This window comes from Oxyura jamaicensis, chromosome Z (genome assembly GCF_011077185.1).
Source record: "Oxyura jamaicensis isolate SHBP4307 breed ruddy duck chromosome Z, BPBGC_Ojam_1.0, whole genome shotgun sequence".
Classification (NCBI taxonomy): domain Eukaryota; kingdom Metazoa; phylum Chordata; class Aves; order Anseriformes; family Anatidae; genus Oxyura; species Oxyura jamaicensis.
In genome coordinates this window covers 51,566,632-51,588,365 of record NC_048926.1, presented here as the reverse complement: position 1 = coordinate 51,588,365, position 21,734 = coordinate 51,566,632, and the positions used below count along the sequence as shown (strand labels likewise).

The following is a 21,734-nucleotide window of genomic DNA, read 5'->3' as shown; positions in this document are numbered from 1 at the left end:
CTTTTCTTTTCTTTTCTTTTCTTTTCTTTTCTTTTCTTTTCTTTTCTCTCTTATTTTTTTCCTTCTTCTAAAAAGCTAAAGAAAAGAGTCTTTTGTCTTCTTTTCACGAAAGTTACACTGAAATTCATCTGTGCTTTATTCATCTGCTTTCATTTGTGCCATTCATGGGCAGCTGCGGGTTATACAGGACAAAGCAGATGAATTCCTAACCTCCACATATAAGCAGTGTGTTGAAAAAAGTTCAACACACACCCCAGCCTTTTTTGCAGGGTCCAAGTAAAGTATTACAGCTTTTAGTGTCAGTACTGAGATACCTCTGGACTGTGTTTTTCCACATGCCATTAAGATGGTGTGACAGAGCTTTGCTGGCTGGTAGAATGGAGGTGTCTAAATGGATTTATCTTTTTCTCAGTATTGCAAAGCTTAGTAACATCTAAGGAAATGTGGTTTAGAAGTTTGCTTTACTGAAATTTATGAGTAAATATCTTTTTTCCATGATGAATTGATTTCAAACATCCTCAACTCAGAGTACTTGAATTTACCTTTTGTGATGACCTCTTCAAATGTGACAAAGTAAAATTTCATCTTTTCGCTACAGTTAACTTTCTGTGTGGGTTTCTCAAATAATTCCATATATGATTAGGGAAGAATATCCATTTCTTTTTTCTTTACTATTTTTTCCCCTATTACATAGGCAACTCACATGTACCCTATGCCAGATCTTCATCTGGTGTGAATTGGCATAAAAACTTTGAGAGAACCTGGTCTGACTGATGCGCCAAATACATCGCACTTAGCAGTATGATTAATATGGTTTACCTTCACAAATGAAAAAGGTCTTGAGACTTCTTTGTAATCTACTTTTAACTTAAACCTGTTGCTTCTTTTTTCCTCCCCAAATCAGATTTTAAAAAGCATAATTTATACTGACCAACTTTTATATTGTAGATTGCACATTAGGTATAGAATTGGTATACCTCTTCTTCTTAAGCCCTTCAGAAAGCTGTCAGCGGATTTCATAACTGATGTCTTTCCCCTGGTCGAACCCCTCTAAAAGCCAATAGGTGCTGGAGCAGGCCTTGAACCTTTTTAAGTCTGCTGATCCACACGGAATAACAGCTTCTCTCTGTTTCTCTACAGATTCTTCGTACTCAGAGCCTCCTGATGTTCAACAGCAGTTGAACCACTACCAGTCTGCAGCTTTAGCCAGGAACAACAACAATGTCAGTCCAATCCCACTTTCAGGGAGTGCTGCAGGAATGGAAAAAACGGAAGCCATCCTTAACTGTGAATTTTGTGAATTCTCCTCGGGTTACATACAGAGCATTCGGCGTCATTACCGTGACAAGCATGGAGGGAAAAAACTCTTCAAGTGCAAAGATTGTTCCTTTTATACAGGCTTTAAGTAAGTACTGTGGAAAACAGATAAACTGAACTCACAAGGATTTTTTAGCACTTGAAAAGACTTCTGAGATCTTTGAGAGCTGGCTGTAGCTAACAGAAACATGGCCACTGCTGACCAGAGAGAGGAACATAGGAAATGCCATGCCAGATCACAGCAGCATCCATGTAATCCATTTTCCTCTCTTCTACAACAGCCGGTACCATCTGCTGCAGACGAAAGCACAGTGAGTCCTTGCAGTAGCTTTTACTTGCCGAAGGAGATGGTACAGGTAGTGCTTTTTCCTTAAAATACACAAGCAGAGGGTTTTCCTTATCCTCAGGTGTAAAAATGTTCTCTTAAAAAATAAGGTAATTTCCTGGTGCGACTGGCATGAAGCATGAAAAAAAAAACACACAAGTGTTTAAGGAGATATGAAAAGTTTTATCCCTTTCTGAAGAAACCTCTCTCATGTAATTTTATTTCTCCCATTGTTTATCTGTTTAGCTGGAGTGTGTTCTCCAGAGTAACTGATAGCACATAGAGACATTTCAGCAAATCCAATTAGATGTTGCAGAATGTAAAATCTCAGCTGTCTTTGTGTGTGTGTTTTAGCTGTTGTTCCCTAAGGAAAAAAAGGCTTATGCACCTGTGCATCATTTCACTCTGATATGCTTGGACCCTCAAGCCTAAGTCCCTCAGCTGCCATTTGAGATCTCAAATGTGTTAAGTACTTAGGAGACTGGTGACATTAAATAGTATGATTGGTTACAGGAAAGATGTTCTGTTAAAGAAGATATTGAGCACAAACCTTATCAATCTCCACAAGAGCAACTTTTATTTACATATCTTCAGAGTGTCCTGCCACCCCTCCCCCCCACCTTTATGGTACGATTATGCTTTATACCCTGATAGCTATCTGTCCGAAAGATTACCAGTTATCATTAGATCCATTAAATCTGCTCACATCTTACTAGTGCCTTTTACTGACATGAAATTAAATCATCTTAAATCAAATGGCAATTAAATATACACATACTTACATAAAGGAGTTGTATTTCTTCATGTGGTGTCTCAGACTTTCAAGAACTAAGTATTCCTTTGGAAGTACACTATGTTTTATCCCTTTAAAAAAGGGGTAAAAAGCCCATACAAATCCCCTCTTAAACTCACTGTAGAAACTTAAATGCATGAAAGCACTCACTGAAGTTGATAGAAAAACACCTGTTAAATTTGATGATCACTGGGTTGTGCCCAAAGCCATTTGTGTTAATAAGTTGTTCAAGATAGCAGTCTTGCAGAACTTCAGTAAGGACTTTTAACTCAAGTTCAATGTGGCAATCTCACTAGTTTTTTCAGGCTTTACCACTGCCTTAGGAAAAAAAAAATAACTAAGTACCCCAAGTTTACAGATATCTCTAATTTCAGTAGTTGAGCTTGTGGTTAGATAGAAACATAGTTAATTTCCTCGATATGGAGGAAGAGTTGTATGTCTCTTACAACTTTTAAGTATGCCTGTAAGGTGATATCACAATGGTCTTGTCTTACACAGACAAGAGGTGGTTAAGAATGTTATTTGCCTCCAGAAATATGTCTATATTCACACCTGCAGTCCAGAACAGTTCGATTTTACTCAAGCTGCTAAAAAATATTTTTTTTTGTTAGAAAATGTACACAGAATATTTCAGCCTGGAGACAAATAATGAACATAGAAGATGGGAATTCTTTTGCTATCTTAACTATAACAATGTGACTATAGAGCAATCCTTGCAGAATATATTGTCAGAATGTGTGCCAGTTACTTGAGGATACAAGCCTGCAAATACTTTTGCTCATGTGTTACTCATGTGAGTCTCCCTGCTGCAATGCCATGTGGCACTGTGAAGACACGGCTGAGTGGTATCTGTACCATTTTACAAGACACTTTCCTTATAGAGCTGTGACACTTCATCGTTCACTGCACACCTCTTTTGACTGCTTCCATCTCTCTCTCCTATTTCACAGATCTGCTTTTACTATGCACGTGGAAGCTGGGCATTCGGCAGTTCCTGAGGAAGGACCCAAAGACCTTCGCTGTCCTCTTTGCCTATATCACACCAAATACAAACGCAACATGATTGACCACATTGTTCTGCACAGAGGTAATGATATCCCTTTATGTGCCTGTCTGATGAGGGAAATGCTGAACGACGCCTGTGTATTTCAGACTGGCTTCATTACGTTTTCACCTTTCTGTGCTTGAGCACAAGTATGTTGAGTAGGCCATCAGGACACCAATAGGACATCAGGCCTTCAGTATTTTTTCTTCTTTTCTAAATGATACATCTTAATAGTTTCCTGTAAAATGCAAATCTATTGAAACAGGACAGATTAGATTCAACTTATCTAAAGTAAAGCTTAAAAACAATTTTAATAGTCTTCAAGCACCTATTTACCAAGAGTAGCACTAATTTACAGCTTTGATCTAGGCCAGAGTTGTATCTTGCTTTTGTCCTTGTTATTGTAAAGTCCTTGCTATCAAAAACTTTGGGGCACAGTATACCAACTAACTGCAGAGGACCCAAAATATCTCTTGATTACTTGCTTGAAATCTTTCTCTTTATGATGTGTCACTGTTCTTAGGATCAAAACAAGGATGATCATATTTTATTTTTCTTCAAAACTTCATTTCTTTCTGCTCTTCTCTCTTCCTTTTTTTTTAACCCAGCTAAAAATGGGATTAGGGATTTCTATATTGTATTAACTGCAGGCTTGCTAGCTCAGAAGAGACAGCTGTTTGGGCTCTCTGGGCTGGGATTCCTGCCCATAGCTATCACATTTGATGCTTGTAGATGGTCTGTTGGCTGCCGAAATCCAAACCCATGTGTTGGGATGGCACTCTGCCTGCTTGCAGGTTGGGCAGAGTTTCACAGTAGAATACTGGTGGTGTGCAAACACAAGTTTTGCATGCCATCTTTTTCCTGGAGGAGATCCTGGTGTGACAAGCGCTATCATAATTCCTTATAACATACCACTTACCACTGTTGGTTACTTAAAGTCCTTCTTTTACCAAAGGAGTGAGGTTGGCAGACTTGATACATATTTCTATCTCCTAGCACGGCTATTCTGAGGAAACATCTGGGAAAAAAATGACCTGTCAGTGATTCAAAAAGCACATTAGAAAGCTGCCTTATTTGGTTGTAAAAGTTTGGCAGATGCTCTTACTTCCTGTCTTTGAAGGTGTTGCAGTGTCAGATTTTGCCCAGCTTCAGGGCATATTCCAGAATTATCTCTCTTCAGAAGAGAGGAAGGTTTAGTTAACCCCTGTACAGTAGACTGTGTGGTTCCAAGTGATGCCAAGGTGTGCTCTTGTTTGTGGCTGTGCCAGAACACCAGTGAACACTGCCAGACATTTAAAATACAGACAGACTGAGGAAAGAACATGATGGGCTTAGTTAGGAAAGTTTCCATCAAGCATAGACTTTGCACTTGGAGTGTCTAGTCCCTTACCTCCTGAGTAAGGGACACTGTGAATCTGTTCTTTGGTTTTGCTGTTGTTTCAAATGCAGAAACCAGCCTTGAGCCATTGTGCGGCTGGAAAAAAAAGAAAAAAAAAAAAAGAAAAAAAAAAAGAAAAAAAAAAGAAAAAAAAAAAGAAAAGGACATGATTGCACACCTGCTAGAGCACTGGAAGAGGTAAAACTGAGCAAAAGAAGTTTTAATAAACAAAACAGAACCAAAAAAGGTGCCCATACAATTTTGTTTATTGTTCGCCAGCAAAAGCAGATGATTTTGACAAGATTTAACATGCACCTAGAGAGACACTGAGAGATGGTGAACACAGTCTGGGATAGCCTTCTTCTTTTATAGTCATTTCATTGATAAAGCAAGAGTATAGTTGTGATCTGTGGTCAAAGAAAATCAGTTTTTAGGTAGATGGAGTGGTGCGATGTGTAAAATCAAGAGAGAAGGATTTGATCCATTTCATGTTCCTCCTGTGTAAAAAGGCACATTTACAGATGCATAACTCTTACATTACTTCCAAATTTTTGCACCCGTAGTCCTTGATGAACCAGCATGTGCTTGAAATGGAGAGTATATTTGCCTCTTAATTAGAGTTTGTGGAAGTTGACTTTTACAGGCCTAAAGCATTATAAGCTCTAAGGCTGAATGCCTTGAGAAATAATAGACAAGAAATTTGCTTCCCCTTGAGGACATGGGCAAACAGGATGCCTCCAAGAGCCTTCTTGTACGTGTAACCTATTCAGTTCAATCAATTCCTTATCAGTGTAAAATCTGTTCACCGTCCTTTCTGCAGGCACAGGTGGAGCACAGACTCATTGCCTTTTGGTGGGCCATACTGGGGGACTGACACATCTAGAGGATGTGATCCTCTGCTATGCGGGCAGGTGAAGAGATACGAGTGTGGTTCTTGCATTCTTTCTGGCTTTCCTGACAGGAAAGCATGGGAACCTACTACAGAGGAGACAGAAATCTTGCTCCATGGCCAGCTGACCTACTGGCCTTTAACTTAACAGTGTGATTAGGTAGCATTTTGGAACACGTTGATATTTTTCCAGGGCTGAATGCAACTTACCAAGATCAGTGTTAGGTCTATTTTAAAGTCCTTTCTTCTTTTAGTGATCTTCTTACTCTCTTGCTGGTAGAAATGATGATTTTGTTCTTCCATTTAATAGAAACTGCACCCATTTCTCTCAAATAGTAAGTTCAAGATAAAAAAATCAAATTTCCAACTTAATCTACCCCCCAAAAGGCTTAATTGCTTCCTATCCTAATTCCCTTACACATGGTTGTTTCTGCTGTTATCCCTTGTACACACAGCTTCATTCATACATGCAGAACCCTTGTGGTCTGCTTGCTTTTGGCTAATGAAACACAAAATGCTATGTGTTCTGTGACTAGTTTGTATTTACATTCATTACAGGTAAAAAAATGCATATGTGCAAACACCCAACAGTACCAAATATTTTTTCTGTAGGCTCAACAGATAGTAGGACTATTTTGTTTGCACTTGGTTTACATTTGAGGGAAGGAAATGAGTTGTGGGTGCTATGGTCTGTTGGTGAGTAAAGAATTTTCCTTGTTAACTAAGGACTGATAGAGTCATGGTCTTTTTTATGACTCTAGACAAAAAATACATGTCTGCTTTAAGTTGCAAATAACTAGCATGTCAATGGCCTTTCAACATGTTCTCTGATCTGCACTGGAATTAAGCTGAATGTTTGAGTCTAATTTATGATTGAATTTCTTAAACTGAGATGATGCTTAGGTGTTTGTTTTGTTGTTCTTGTTTTTTCTTAGACCTCTTGATACTCTTCCACAATTCATAACATTTTTTTCATAACATTTTTTCCGTGAAGTATATATAGAAGTCTTTGTTTCATAGAATCATTAAGATTGGAAGAGGCCTTCAAGATCATCTTGTCCAGTTATCACCCTTCTACCAATGTCACCCACTAAACCATGTCCCTAAGAGCCAGGTCCAACCTTCCCTTGAACACCCCTTAGGATGGTGACACCACCACCAAATTAGATTAGTTTAGACACTGCTAAAGTCTGAAGAAGTCTACACTTGAGAAAAGAAGCTAAATCTTTCAATTTTGTTAGAGGCTTTATAGTTTGCTGTAATTTCGCCAGTTGATCACATACGGTAAGTGCATTCCAAATGAGTAATTAAATACAGAAAGCTTTTTTTTTTTTTTTTTTTTTTCCAGAAAGCTAGGGGCAAGCCAGATATAAGAACATCACCTTACAAAATGTGAGGTTCTGAGTCCAAATCACCCTGCTAGCTCCAAAGTAATTTCTTGGAGGTATCACGCTACGAGCTCATCACATAAAAGTTTTAAATCATCCCCTAAAAGTAAAATCCTTCACTCTGGAATTTATGTTTATTTTGTTTTTCTCATGTTACTGTGTTGTTTTTCATTTGAGGAGCGTATGTGTAATTGTGAGAAAATAGGGTTTCCTGATGTGAGCTAGGAAATGCTGAGTTACTCCAGAGTAGTAGATAAATCATTTTATACTATCCCATGTTTTATTGTTTTGTTTTATGTTTTAAATCTGTGCCATGTGCTATAGGAAAAGGGAATTTCCAGATATTTTTGTTGGTGTTTCTCTTTTTGGATGCTTAACTTAACCTTTTCACTTTTGAAACCAGCTGCTTCACTTATTCAGCAAGTCCAAAAGCACACAGTAGCAACAAGCTTCTAAAAAAATCTTTGACCACAGAATCACAGCTTTAAATTCTGTTGTCTCTTAGACTATATTTTCCCTTCCCTGCTTCCCACACTAAATGGCCGCAGCTTAGTGGCTCTATAGCTAGAGAAGCTGTTATTGGTGTAGAAAAGAATAACAAGTCCTCCAGGTTTTTAAGAGGTTTTGCTTTTTGAAGTGGCCAGAGTGGTAGTTATGAGGTAGGAAAACTTCTGTATTCTGGGAGAAGCTAAGGAGGATGGAATATTTTCATGGGGTGTGGAAAAGATCTTGTGAACAGTGGTGGCACATGGATTGGCTGAAGATAAGAGAATAGTGGAGCTCTTACCACCTTCCAGAAGCCATAAGGGACTTTGTATTTCTTTGGTTGTCTTGTGTTGTGATGTTACCCTCCTTGCTAAAGAGAAGAGACCGTTTGCTCAGATTTGTATGTGGATTACCACGTCTCATTCCTGTACCCTTCTTGTCAACCACCTGAGATTCAGGCCTGTTTTTCTTTTTTTCTTTTCTTTTTTTTTTTCCTCATTTGTTTTAATATGTTAAGGATGACCTGCATGAGGAGGATCAAACTACTCCTTTAATCTGCAGTCCATAAGGGACAACAGTACTAAATTTCAGTTTCTAATTTAAAAAGGCCAGTTGAATAACAAAAGCCCATAATGAGGACCTTCTGGTGACCCTCAGCTGAAGGGTCAAATGTGGGACCTCCCTTGTGCACACAGTTTGGGGAACACAGTGGATGAGTGTTACATCAGATTCTGGTTCTATCAAAAGACTGAAATTAATTGCTGCTCTGTTAAACATCTGTATTTTGTTTGAGAAGCGGAGAGTTTAAAAACTCAGCAAGAGCATTTGCAGTGCATGCTTGTATCCCTGATCTGAGCTGTGGGAGGTGTGACGTGATGCGTGTGTAGATTTTGAATCTGAGCTTTCTAACAGTTATGGATGTGTTGGGAGTTTCTGGTGCTGGCTGAACTGCACAGTCTCTTCCAGAAAAAGGTGCTGCCTTACTTGCCCTCACAGTCACTAGTGAGTAGCTTTGAATATCATTTGCTCCAAAACCTCCATTCCCATCCTCTTTACTCAATGAGTAGTTACATTTGGGGACATCTGCGTCTGTAGCTTTAGGGGATTAACCCTGTTGTTGCAGAGATTTTTTTTTTTCTGGGGTGTGTGTGTGTGTGTGTGTGTGTGTTACTCCAGTTTGGGTCCCACTGCTACGTATGGGGATTTGCATACTCTTATACAAGATTCTGTTCTTTGTGTGGGTGGTAGTTTCCAAACTGTTGACACATGGCCTGGTATTTCATAAACTTTGTTAAGTGAATGTTGTCCTGTTCCTACAGAAGAGCGGGTCGTTCCCATTGAAGTCTGCCGTTCCAAACTGTCAAAGTACTTGCAGGGAGTTGTTTTCCGCTGTGATAAGTGTACCTTTACCTGCTCCAGTGATGAGAGCTTGCAGCAGCACATAGAGAAGCACAATGAACTGAAACCTTACAAATGCCAACTCTGCTACTATGAGACCAAACACACAGAAGAGCTGGACGCTCACCTTCGAGATGAGCACAAGGTAATTACAAAATAGTTTTAATTTGTAACTGTCTACTCCTTGAAAAGGATGTATTTAGTTTGCTTGCATGTTAACTCTGATTAAGCCAACCTGCCTTATCTTCATCCCACCCCACAACAATCTGAAAACTAGCCCCATGTTGGATTTTACTTCCTGTTTTTTTCTTCAGAAGGTCAAAACTGAGAGTTTCTAAAACTGTTATATTGATCAGAATTGGCAAACTATTTTCTGTGGAGTGTGATCATCTGGAAAAGGCACTTATGAATGCTATTTTTTTTAAAAGGGAAAAAAAAAGAAAAAAAAAAAAAGCATTACAAAACAATATTAAGCCTATATGATTCAGCTTTTCTAAAAGGCAGGAGATTCCAAATGTAAGATTGCTCTGGCATCTTCAGCAGCATGAAGTGCCATGCATGTTTTAATAGCAAAGTGGGCAATACCTTCCATTTACATTTAACACCAGAAAGATAAACAGCAAATGTAATTAGGTCCTAGCTTAAGACTGCTTTGGAGTTTTTGTGGAGTCCATGAGTACAGATCTAATCCAGTCTTTAAGAAGCAATTACAAGACTTCCCCCAGACTCTGTTAACTTTGAATTTCTGTAGCTGTGCACTGTGTATCTGGGAGATACTGAAGTTCTAGGACTTAGTTGTGTTTTGGAGTATTTATTAGAGTATATTCTTGTTACATTTCCAGGGCAGGCAGCTGTTTGTTTCCATCTCTTGGAGCTGAGCTGCCCAAGTCCTCATTAAAACACACTCTCACTTCATTAACTGAACAACACTTCCCTTACCTCCAAACATGTTTATGTTGACCGTATTAGCAGATCAGAAGTCCCAGCAAAACTCTTTGCACTTAAAAAACAAACAAACAACAACAAAAAAGCAAACACATAAATGTTTGGCTGTCTTGTAAAAACAAACTCTGTAAACTTAATGTTGGCCTGCTGTGCTTATTTTTATTTGTCTTCTTCTTTATAACTCCTCAAGAGTCTTCTGCAGTTCATGTGGTACATGAGATGCTCCTCATTTTCCAATCACCACAGCAAAAGTCCTGGCATATCTGGGAGACATTAATACTCATTCTTTTCACAGTGGATCAGAATGGGAAGATTATTCCTCACCTAGCTTTTCCTTCCAGTTTGGACCTACAATAATGATCCCAATAGTTTACAGTATCTTTTCTATGTCTGACTTCACTAATTTATATCCTGCTAATTTGTGTCCAAGTTGTGGGCTCGGATACCCAAGTGATATATTGCACCTTAAAGAGTTCCTGCGCATGAACTGGGTTGAATTAAATGCCTTGCATGTAGTCTTGTCTGTAGTCTCATTGGGTAACGTGTCAAGTCAGAGAACCTCATCACAGCTGTCTGTAGGTAGTAGTTCTAGGAACCTGATTAATTGTATACTAATGTGTTTAGGACAGATTGCTATTTGGAGATATACTAGAGTCTAATTCATATGACCCTTAGGTTCATTCAGATTCCCTTTTCTGCTGAAGCATAAAAGATAGTGGGGGTTGGTATTTCATTCAGCATCTTGCAGGAGGTGTTGTACTGCACTTATTCCTCTGTCTCCATCCTCTCTGCCTCTGTAGCTCAGTGCCTGTGCTGCTGGAGGGCCGTCTTTTTGTGTGAAAGATGAATCCAAAATCCTTACCAGCAGTGATCAATGAGCTCGGAGAGCTCTCATCATCAAACTAGTATTAGCCATAGCTTCCTGGTCATGCTTCCACTGTCTGCCTCTACTGTAAATCTGGACTGTTCCTCTGCTGTTTCTAGTGAATGTGGTAGAGTTCTTGACTTCTGTGCCCTAAGCTGCTGCTTACATACTGCTGCCTTGAGATATTAAGTGCTGGTGCAGTTTACCCTAGGGTTAGCTGAGTTTAACTGCTGGGTGAAGTGTTCACATTATAGTCCATGTATCAGTTTGCAAAGCACTTTGAAGCTGTTTGTGAGAATTAATCTGTTATTAATGCGTGAAAGTGTGTATGGTGTGCAGCAGCCATATGCTTAGTAAAGCACTCATCCTTTCATGCATGAAGCTGAATGAACCAGCCACAAACAATTTGCCTCCAATATGAGTGTGCAATGGCAATGTTTGATCATCATAGTTGAGTGATCCTCTAAAAGTAGGATACAGCTTAGTGCTTTATAGTTCTTGGACTTCTTTAGTTTTAATGCCTCAAAGACAGGAAGAAATGAGGATAATTTACTGAATGGCATTACTTTTTGAAAACCACAAAATGAGAAATACAGACAAAACAGTGAAAAATGAATTGTTGTTAGTGAAAATAAATGATTGTTAATTTGACTAGGTCTGCATGTCACCTGTGGCTGAGTAGGCTTTGGGGTGTACTGGATTTCATTTTGCATATGTGGTGTTTTTTCTGAGTAGCTGATGATTGTGCTGATTGCTGACAAAAGTGTTTTTGTCAAAGGTGAGTCGTAATTTTGAGCTGGTTGGACGGGTTAACTTGGACCAGTTGGAACAAATGAAGGGAAAAACAGAGAGCTCCAGCAGTGATGAGGAAGAAAAAGAAGAAGAGTTAAGCCCCAAGACTGAAGAAAGAGGTCAGTACATTGCTTTTTTTCTTTTTCTTTTAAGACACAGCAACGTGCCCCACCAGTCCCAACACAGAAGGTCAGCTGTTGACTCTACAGCACATTCCAGTAGAGTCATGTTGGCATGCCAGGAGGAACAGAATGGCGCTTTTGTGAAGACACCATTCCTGGGGGAATCTCATGTTTCTAATCCTTATTGCAAGTTTTCAGTCTTAAGAAAATACGTACTATGAGAAAATGCAGATAGAATCTTTGACTGTATCTGCCCATGCAGATAACATCTATAAGGTCTTGGAAAACTATGCAAGCGAGGAGTACTTTAGTGGTCTGTCAGATTTTCTCTGTTGGTAATCAGTTTTTAGCTTTTCAGTTGGCAGTGTTCAAACAAGGGACGAAGGAGTCATGGCCAAACTTTTTTATTGGCTGTTCCTAACTCTGTGCCCAGCATTCCTTCCTTGTTAGAGAGCTAGTCCTGTTGTAGTTGTTGCGGTTGGCAGCTCTAGAGCTGGGGTAAGTCCATGGCCAATGTATACCATTGTGTATTTATGTGCATAAGTGCATTTGTATGAGTAATCCCACTTACTTTAACAAGGCTAGGGCATGTACTCACTAATGCATTTGGTTTGGTCAAAGTTACATCAATAGGGAAAAAAGTAATACCCTTACAAATCAAACTGTATGTTGTCCCTGCCCTCTCCCAGTATGAAAACCAGTTGATTGCAAATGTCTGGTCTAAGTTGTGTGTTGTTTAGTTTGATCCGGTGTTCAGTTCATCGGTCAAATACAGTATGTTCATGACTCTTTAATAAGCCCTGTGATGTCTCGATGTTGGGATCTTGGGGGTCATTCACCCTCTAGGTGCCAATGACTGTGGTTAGCTAAGTTTATATGTACTTAAGTAAAGATATGCCATGATGTTTACCTTTTACCTCCTGAATTTTCAACTTTCAGTGGAAGATTGATTTCCAGCTCATACAGGAGTTGTTCACAAAAGAAGAAGTGTCTCCCCAAATCATTTTAGACCTTGAAAAAATAAGATTTCTGGATTCACAAGTTGTTTTCAGAATAAGGGAGGTGTAGTTCATTTCTCTCACCTTCTTAATAGCCAGGCCCCAGTGTCTTGGCTTTGGTTTAGTGTTCCTGCAGCATAAATTCAGTCTGTGCTTATCAGTAGCACTTCAAGTGTAGTTAATGATAGTTTTTATTTAAATAAGAAAGGCAGCTGGTTGGATAGGAAACAATTTACATTTTAATGAAAAGTATCCATCACAAGATCTTAGGTAGCAGCAGTAGAAAAATCAGAGGACCCACTAAAGGGATATTAGCTCCATACGCATTTCAAAGTTCAGGGTTATTCAGTTGTGTGAAAGCCTGCTCAGGTGTCAGTTCAGGCAGAGCTTCAGCCCTCAGAGGTTCATGGCTGGAACACTTTGCCTACAGGACCAGCCCCCTCCTAGTTGCAGATACAGCACAGTGATTAATGTTTTGTATAGACCCACAGCTAGTAAAGGATGAAGAGTCACGCTGACCTTGTGAGGATTACCTTAGCATTACATAGAAGCAGTTGTACTTAAGTGACCATGGAAACTGTGATATCCAGTCCAAGGGGAAGAAGATGCTGTCTGCCAGGCTTTACAAATCCCTGTAAATGTGCTGTAGGGAGGGGGACAGCTCAAGGTGAAGTTCATTGGTTAAATTGGCTTTAGGATACTTCATTTTGTTACACTTACTGTGTAAATGTGAAAATATCACCTTCTATACAGGAGATTTAAACTTACAGGGAAAATAGATAAGTGTTATCTCTGTGCCTTATGTGATCTATAATTAAGCAAGGGATAGTGTGTAAACAATTCTAAGTTTTATTCTGTCCTTTTTCCACCTGTGTATTTCTCATCAGTGGCTGGCTAAAAATGGACTTTTGCGTGATTGTTTAGATGACCAATTTTTAAAAAAGCATGCATATTTTCTGGCTTGTTTTGCAGGTTTGTTTCCTGACTGGACCATAAGGGTGATGTTTCACCATTATAATTTTTCTCCTTTTAATCTATTACAACTTGTAATATTTTATACTATAATAGGATTGAATAGGAAAACATTTATGCCTACTACAGAGGTTATATTTACTGTATCTTTCTTGCAAAGTTGTAGTTTACCACTTTAAGGTGCAAGATCCGAAGTACACTTTAGAAAAATGTCCCAGCGAGACAGGAGCTGAAAGTGTGATTGGATGCAGAGCTGCATGTTGACATCGTCTCCCAATGGATTTTTAGAAGATTTTTTTCTTCTAACGTAGAAATGGTTTGCTGTGTTAGCAGAGGACCAGACCCATGCTTTTAAATATTGACTGTCACAGTGGCTGCTGGTCTCACAGCTTTCAAACCACATCAAACTATGTAGTCTCATATTCCTCTTGGGTGCTTTTGATGATTCTAGCCTTTGTGGTGTTAGCAGGAAGTGGGATTTGCTGAGAGTGTCTCTTCGTGCTCTGAGTATCTGGAAGCAAATGCTGCCTGAACCCTCTGAAGTGTGTGACTTCGGCAGAACCAAGGTTTCTTTCCATGAGTCAAACGAGCGGCCTAGATTCACCGCTTTGACTCGAGGCGGGAATGCACAGAACTGAAGGTGCAGAGAGAAGTGTGTTACTTCTCCAGATGGACTACTGGGGCAGTGGACCAAAGAACTAGTGCCCATGTGAACAGACAGAGATGGGTATGTCCCCTCAGCAGAGATGAACAGCTGTCTTTGATGGGAAAGGAAAACAATGTTTTGCTTCTGGTGAAGGACAACAGAAAACATAATGACCTGGAATGAAGAAGATGTCAGGGGCTGGAGAGGAGAAAGAGGGTGTTTGTCACATACCACAAAAAGAAGCACTGTCCCTGCTAGAGACTGCGTCCCAGATGACCTGTCTCACCAGAATCAATTTCCATTTGGGGGGTGGATCCAGAAGTGCTTGTACATTATATCATGCAAAAACAAAACAAAAAAACTGAAGACAGGTCAGGTGTCTGTGCAGTTTGTTACCTCTCATCTCCAGGCCCCAGAGATTAGCATCTTCTGATACTCCTCCAAGGAAGCAGTCCAAATTCACAGCCCTAGAAGTGAAAATGAACAGGAAGGAGTGTGAACAGTAGAGTGTATTCTGAAGAGCTAATGGATTTACTAGAGTAGCACTTGCTAATCTTAATGGGAAATATAAATCCTCCCTATTTGTTTCAGAAAAATATCCTCTGTAGTGCATATCTCTTCTTTGTAGAGGCCCAGAATGAAGTTCCTATTGTGTACTGTATGGCAGGCATATTTCTTGTACAGAAGAGCAACTTCTGCTTCCAGAACATCTGCCCTCTACAAATATTTGTCCCTGTACCATGTCTGTGTGTTGCAGTGTACTTACGAATTTGTACCATACACATGGTGTTAAAATCCAGCTGGATTTCCCCAACCCTGGAAGTGCACACGGCCAAATTGGATGGGGCTTTGGGCAACCTGCTCTGGTGGGAGGTGTCCCTGCCCATGGCAGGGGGGTTGGAACCATTCTGTGATTCTGTGTAAACTGAACTACTGGTATTGACTCAATTTCTGGTGTTCCTATTGACACAGCACCTTGCTTTGTGATGTTTATCCACATAATAAGTCACCAACAGTAAATAATAGGAAGTGAGGATGTTTCTTTGAGGGGGAAGAAGCAACAAATGATGTTACGAATAATTTCATATAGAACTTTAGTAAAGTGGGATATGTGTCACAAAAATACCTTTACAGAACTTTAGATATGGATAGTAGTGCTTGCGTGGACAGTTTTAGGATCATAGGCTGATCCTGAATAGAGTAAATCTGTAAGTGAAGAAATCAAGTGAGCAGAGATCAGAACTAGAAAGAAGCAAAATCCCTCTTATTATGTAGTTTGGGAGGAGTTAGAAAGACATTCTGTTGATTTCTTGCTTAAGATAATCCCTGCTAAGGAATTAATGCTCTGAGCAGATGGTGCTGTCTCATATCCAGCAAAAGAATCAAGTGAGATAGTCTATGCAATTATTTTTAATGGCTTGTGTGGTGATCTTCTTAATTTGTGAGAAAATGTTTCATCTTTTGTTAAAGCTGGCTGTGTTCACGTGGGTTTTGGCTTTCAGAAATACTGCTCCCTCAGCTGCCAGTGAGTTCACTCGTATTACTAGGTGCTTGACACTTCTGCAAATGAGGCCCCAAGCCCTTCGTATAAAAAGATTAGGATGGGATGAAACACCTATGCAGTTATGATGCAAGACTTTTAGAGATACTCTAGCTTGTAAGACTTCATAATGAACAGTCTATTTCTTCTGAGGATCACATGTTAATCACAGAATCATAGAATGGTTTGGGTTGGTCTCCAGACCCTTCATCACCTCCCTTAGTTTGGAGAGATGCTCCAGACACTTCATCATCTCTGTCGCCTCCTCTTGACTCACTCTTAACAGGTCCATGTTAAAGAGGTCTTGTGCTGGGGGCCCCAGAGCAGAACGCAGTGCTCCAGGTGGGGTCTCACAGGAGCAGAGCAGAGGGGGACAATCACCTCCCCAGCCCTGCTGGCCATGCTGCTTTTCGTGCAGCCAGGATACAGCTGGCTTTTCTAGGCTGCAAGCGCACAGTGCTCACTCATGTTGAGCTTCTCATCAACCAACACCCCCAGCTCCTTCTCAGGGATGCTCTCAGAGTTTGTGTACAACCAATTCAAAAAATTCAAACATAGATGGGCTTTTTTTCATTTTTCTTTCAAGCCATTTTTACCATAAACTCATCTCAGTGTTAGTTTTGAATTAAAACTCCAGTCTCTTCATTTGTTGAAATACAGGGACAGGGTGTAGTAACTGTTACATTTCTTTGCAGAGATGTTCCAAGATTTAGGATGGGATATCTTACTTGGCAGTGTTGTTTTGCTTTGGGGAAATTGCATTTTCACAAACACAATAGTTGATGGGTATGTCCTTTTGCTTCTTAGAGATACTTTTTCTCTCTTGGAGCAGCAGAAGGGATCAGAGTAGGATCACAGTGGTCCCTTCTTGCCCTGGGACATAAAAATTCACAGGCTGTGCTGACCTTTTCCAGATCCGATGATGTTTTCTGACACTGGTCCTCCAGAGAAACGCTTCCCGTGTGAGTTCTGTGGCCGATCATTTACAGAAGGCTCTGAGTGGGAGCGACATGTGCTGAGACATGGCATGTAAGTTGGTTTACTTACACTCCTTCACCAAAGAGCCAGAGGTAACAGTAGTAGTGTATTCCCTCACAGTATTTTCACCTTCCAGCAAGTCCCATGATGAAGGCAAACATGTTTATGTGAAGGAAGAACCCTATCTTAAATGTTGCTACAATTATTGGATGTCTCTGTATGAGAATTTCCAGTTAAGCCTTTTTTAACTGCACACCCCAGAGTGGCTCTAGACTGTATACAACTGTTCCTAAGTGAATACCACATAGTTGCCCCAAGATTAGCTTCAGCAGAGTGTGCTGTTGATTTTGCCTTCCAGTAGAGCAACTAAAAAACTGCAAAAAAATATGAGGAATATTCTAGGAAGCACCATTTTTTTTTTCTCTTGCCTTTCTTATTATGTTCCTATAGCACGCTTGCAGCTAAACATGTAGAGCAGTGCAAAGAATTACGTGCAGAGAAATTATTGTAAGACCTTAAAGGGGAGTTAAATTTGTATTGAACTCCTCTTAAAATGAGCATAGTGAAGTTCATAGCAAAGATCTTTGTCAACAGTTTGCACACCATGGGATGATACACGTCACAGATAAGATAGCTGTCTCTGGAACGCTTAATTTTCCTTTTCTTGATGAAGATCAGTCCTGTAGTAGAGATGTCTTTGCTGACAAGAGTTTCTTCAAAGAACAGATCTTGTTCAAGGTTGCTGTCCTGCAGAAGACATTTAAATACAATATTGTAACTTAACTGTGGCAGGATGAAAAATACTTTAATCTTAATAACCTTAATCTTGTCTACCTAGATAAGAGTATCTGAAATATTGAAAGCTATAAAAAAAATTATTGGATCATTAACTCTTTGGGAAAAGGCACTCTTTTCCTGTGCCTTTCTTTGAGCTGTAATGTCATGGGTCCCACTGGAGGCTTCATTACACTACCTCTCCTCTTAAGCATGAGGGGGCAAAGGTGTGGCTGCTTGAGTCAACTTTTTTAGGAAGAGGTCTGTTTTTCCACCTTCTGTGATGCGCATGGATTGGCTTTGCTGTTCTCTGTATTGACTGCAAATGTTTCTGTGTTCTGCTGCTTGGCTTTCAGGGCACTGAATGAAAGTAAGCATGGGACCAGCGAGGACAGCCAGCCGAAGGAGGACGTGGAGGAAACTGTTAGCACACTGCCAGAAGAAAAAGAAAGCATTGAGAAAATGGTGCTGGACTATTCCCACAACAGTGAAACAGTAGTCAGTGTGGTAGCTGCTGACAAACCTCTCCAAGAAAACCCGGAGGCCAAAAACGAATAAGCATTTGGTGTGATTTTAACCAACGTACTTGAACAGTGATGAGTGGGATGGGGTGGGCGGGCGGGGCGGGCAGAAGGAAGAAATAAAGCTGCTTTTAGGACTGAATGATCTATTTTCAAAGCACTGGTACCTGTGTGAGTGTGTGTGTATTAAAGTTATTTAAGTGGTGGAATAAGTGGCTCCATTACATCACTGCATCTTTTCTTCTGGATCTTGACAATGGGAAGTTACATTCATCTTGGACTAATGAAGAAACTCCCCATATTCCTACATTACACAACGTGCTTTGCAGTGGAGACTTGGATTGTTTGTGAATGGAAGCATCGTGAGCGTGGAAGAAGTAAGGGGGATAACTTTTCAACGCACAAATTTTGGTGCGTTTTTCTAGTTTTAATACATAATGCTTTTCCAGACTGAATGCAACTGCTTTAGAAATGAAAATAAAAAAAAAAAAAAAAAAAAAAAAGAAAACAAAAAACAAAACAGAAACTGCTTTGCTTAAAACAGTCACCTGTTTCCTAGTACCTCAAAATTAACCAAGGGAGATCTCTGCATTTGTCAGTACTACCTGTTGTCATTGTGGTTAAATGTAGAGAGACTGCTGGGCAAGGTGGTGAATGGAGGAAGAAAAAAGTTTTAAAGAAAGAAACAAATTGTGCTTAAAATCCCAGTGTGGGTTTTATTTCTTAAAATACTGTGATTTTTTTAATTATTTTAGTAAAAAAAAAAACAAAAAAAAAGAGAGAGACTTTAATTCCTAGATAACTGTTTGTGAATTGTCATCCTTTATTCCAGGTAAGCTGTTTGTTAGTATTCAGTTATAATTTTAGGATTTGATAGATTTCATGTGACTGATTGTGCGGTTTTGTTTGCCACATTTATTTTCTGTCAGCCTGAGGTGTTACAAATACAGCACAATTAAGTTTGTCATGTAAAACGAATTATTTCTTTTCAAGGGGGGACAGGGAAAGGAGACTAGATCTTGTGAATAGAACTTTTTGTTGCTGTTGTTGTTGTTGCTGTTAATTTTAAACATACTTAAATAACAAAGGTTTTTTAATTTGTATTTTTTTTTAAGACTAAAGAACCAAACTTACAGCACAGCTATGCAGCTTGCGGGCCAAACACATAGGTCCTCATAACCGTTCTGTTGCTTGTCATATTAACATCTATCAGTCTCACACCAGTAACTTTTTGTTAAGATTGGCTGCCTTGTTTTCTTCTGTCCGTGGTGTGCGTGCTTTCTTTTTTGTTTTGGTGTGGTGGGAGGGGAGGGGGTGTTTGTTAACACATCTTTTTGCAAGTGGAGGTATAATAGTTACATATGACATTGAGCCTGGAGAACTACTTTACTCAATTCAAGGTGGAGTTGCTGAGTTTTTCCCCTCCTCCTTAGCTTTTAGCATGAGGGGAGCAGCGTAGAATGAATAGGAACCTGCATACCTAAGTGGCTGATCCTGCACTTTTCCTGGCATGGGAAGCCTACCAAACTCAAGGGGATTTTGAGCAGGGAATACAGGATCTGGTGCCCATGGTATGTTCTGATTGTGAACAAAAAAGAGTTTATTTCCAAAAAGTAGAAAGTACTTGACTGAAACCTAGTTTTAGAAATGCATGTGTCTTTTTTTTTTTTTTTTTTTTTTTTTCAGTTTGTTTTTGGGGAGGGATCTATGGGAGGGGGAGGGGGGAAAAGAAGAAGCTGCTGGGAAAATGGTGTCCCAGAGAGCTTCACATAAAATTGATGGCAAAAATGTTGCATATGTAGAATAAGTGCTACTTGAGAAGCATGGTGTTTTGCGTTTGAGGATTCATCAGTTGTGGGGTAGGGGGATTCCTTTGATTTTTTTTCCAACTTTTTTGCCTTTTTTTGAAGTAGGGAGGGAACGTCATGTGAAAAACACATCGGAGGGACAAATATAAATACACATTTTGTGTCTGTATTTGTTTTTAATTGGCCTCATTTCAAATGTATTTCAACAGTTCCATACCTGGATTGGGTGTTTGTAATGGTTACCAAAAATGAAAAAAAAAAAAAAAAAAAAAAGAAATAAATGATTGTGACATGCTTTTATCACTACTTTATTTTTCAAATAACATGTAAATATTGTAATCCATTGGATTTTGTTTTGCTAACCTGTTAAACATACGGGACCATTATCCTTTTAACAAGCTTAGAATGTCATATTGTTTTCCTTTTTTTTCTTTTCCCAAAAATGTATACCTGATATATTGTGGACACACATTTTAGATGCATTATTATGATTCTGTTGACTGTAATGACATAGAATTGAAAATAACATTTTTTTCATTGTTTAATTTATACAGAGGACTTTTTCAGAGTTTGACAGAAGGAACTAAATAGCAAAATGCTAACCCATTGGCTTCAGCACTCGGTATTTCCTGATTTTAAAATTACTGCTTACTGATGGGGGATAGGAAGGGGATACTGAACTGTTGCACTGACGGGTTTGTTTTTTTTAAAAAAACAAAACAATGAAAATTAATAAAAACTTTTTAAGAGTGTGTGCCTGTGTGTGTGTTGTTCTGTATTGGCTACTCTTGTGATGGGACTATAGAAATATCTATGTGACTGGTTCTGCATTTAACGTCTCTGGGAGGGATCAGAGCATCTCTTTTTCTTCTCTTCATCCTTTCTCCCCCTATTTCATGGAAGGGAAACTTCGGATTTACAGGTGGGGTGGGGTGACTCTTACCTAGCTCACACAGGGTGAGGGGTCTGCCACATCCCTGAGGAATGCCTTGGATGTCCACCAGCCTGATATCCATTAGAGGACAAAGGCATATTGCCAAAGTCTGCTGACTCCGCCTGAACTCAAACACAGAAATGAAGAAATTTTGCAGTCTGTCTTGAAGGATCAAAATAGATGGAGACAGGTTACTATTTGGATTATCAACTCAGTCTCTTCATGAGGTGGGATACTGTATGCACCAGTATCTGATGAGCTGAGATTGTGCTTAATGAGAGTTGAATATGCGCCCAGTTAGCTGGAGCAAGGGGCGTTATTTTTGTCTTTTCCTCTGTTTAAATGATGCTTGTGGTGTTGTGTTGGAATCTTTCCTTGCTAAGTAGCCTATCTATTAAAAAAAATGGGGAAAATGATGCATTTTAGGCTTTTAGACATTGCCTTTTTTCAGCAATCTCTGGAAATCTTTGTCCATGAGGGAGGCCTACAAATAATTTGCACGCTACGTTCTACCCCAAAACTAACATGCACTTTGAAAAGAGAAAGGGTTGCTCATTGATCAGCCACTAACAAGAATTACATGACTGACATAATGAAAGACGTTGCGATGACTACTAGAGTATTACAGTTCTGTTATCCCATTCACCTCAGGGGCAGGTTTGTGTGAGTGAAATTGAAATAAAGCCCGCTGTCTTCCCAGCTTCAGGTTTCTGGCTGAACAGGGCTGGCCCACCTATCTTGAAATTCCTGTTCTGAATTAAAATACAGCTTAAGGGTTTGGGGGAGGAAGAGGCAAATGAAGTAGTTGTTACCAAGAGTT

General features: G+C 39.5%; 1 protein-coding gene across 5 annotated transcripts in view; it reads left to right on the top strand.

Moving 5' to 3' along the window:
* Window positions 1-20,229, top strand: part of ZNF462 (zinc finger protein 462) — a 96,220-nt gene extending 75,991 nt beyond the window's left edge. For all 5 annotated transcript variants that reach the window (XM_035309420.1, XM_035309421.1, XM_035309423.1 and 2 more), the window contains 6 exons: window positions 1,141-1,405; window positions 3,386-3,522; window positions 8,941-9,164; window positions 11,608-11,740; window positions 16,814-16,928; window positions 18,008-20,229. In XM_035309420.1, coding sequence (XP_035165311.1) covers window positions 1,141-1,405; window positions 3,386-3,522; window positions 8,941-9,164; window positions 11,608-11,740; window positions 16,814-16,928; window positions 18,008-18,209 — 1,076 coding nt within the window. In that variant the 3' untranslated portion in view covers window positions 18,210-20,229. The remainder of the gene's footprint in view (window positions 1-1,140; window positions 1,406-3,385; window positions 3,523-8,940; window positions 9,165-11,607; window positions 11,741-16,813; window positions 16,929-18,007) is intronic.
* Window positions 20,230-21,734: the final 1,505 nt, after the last annotated feature.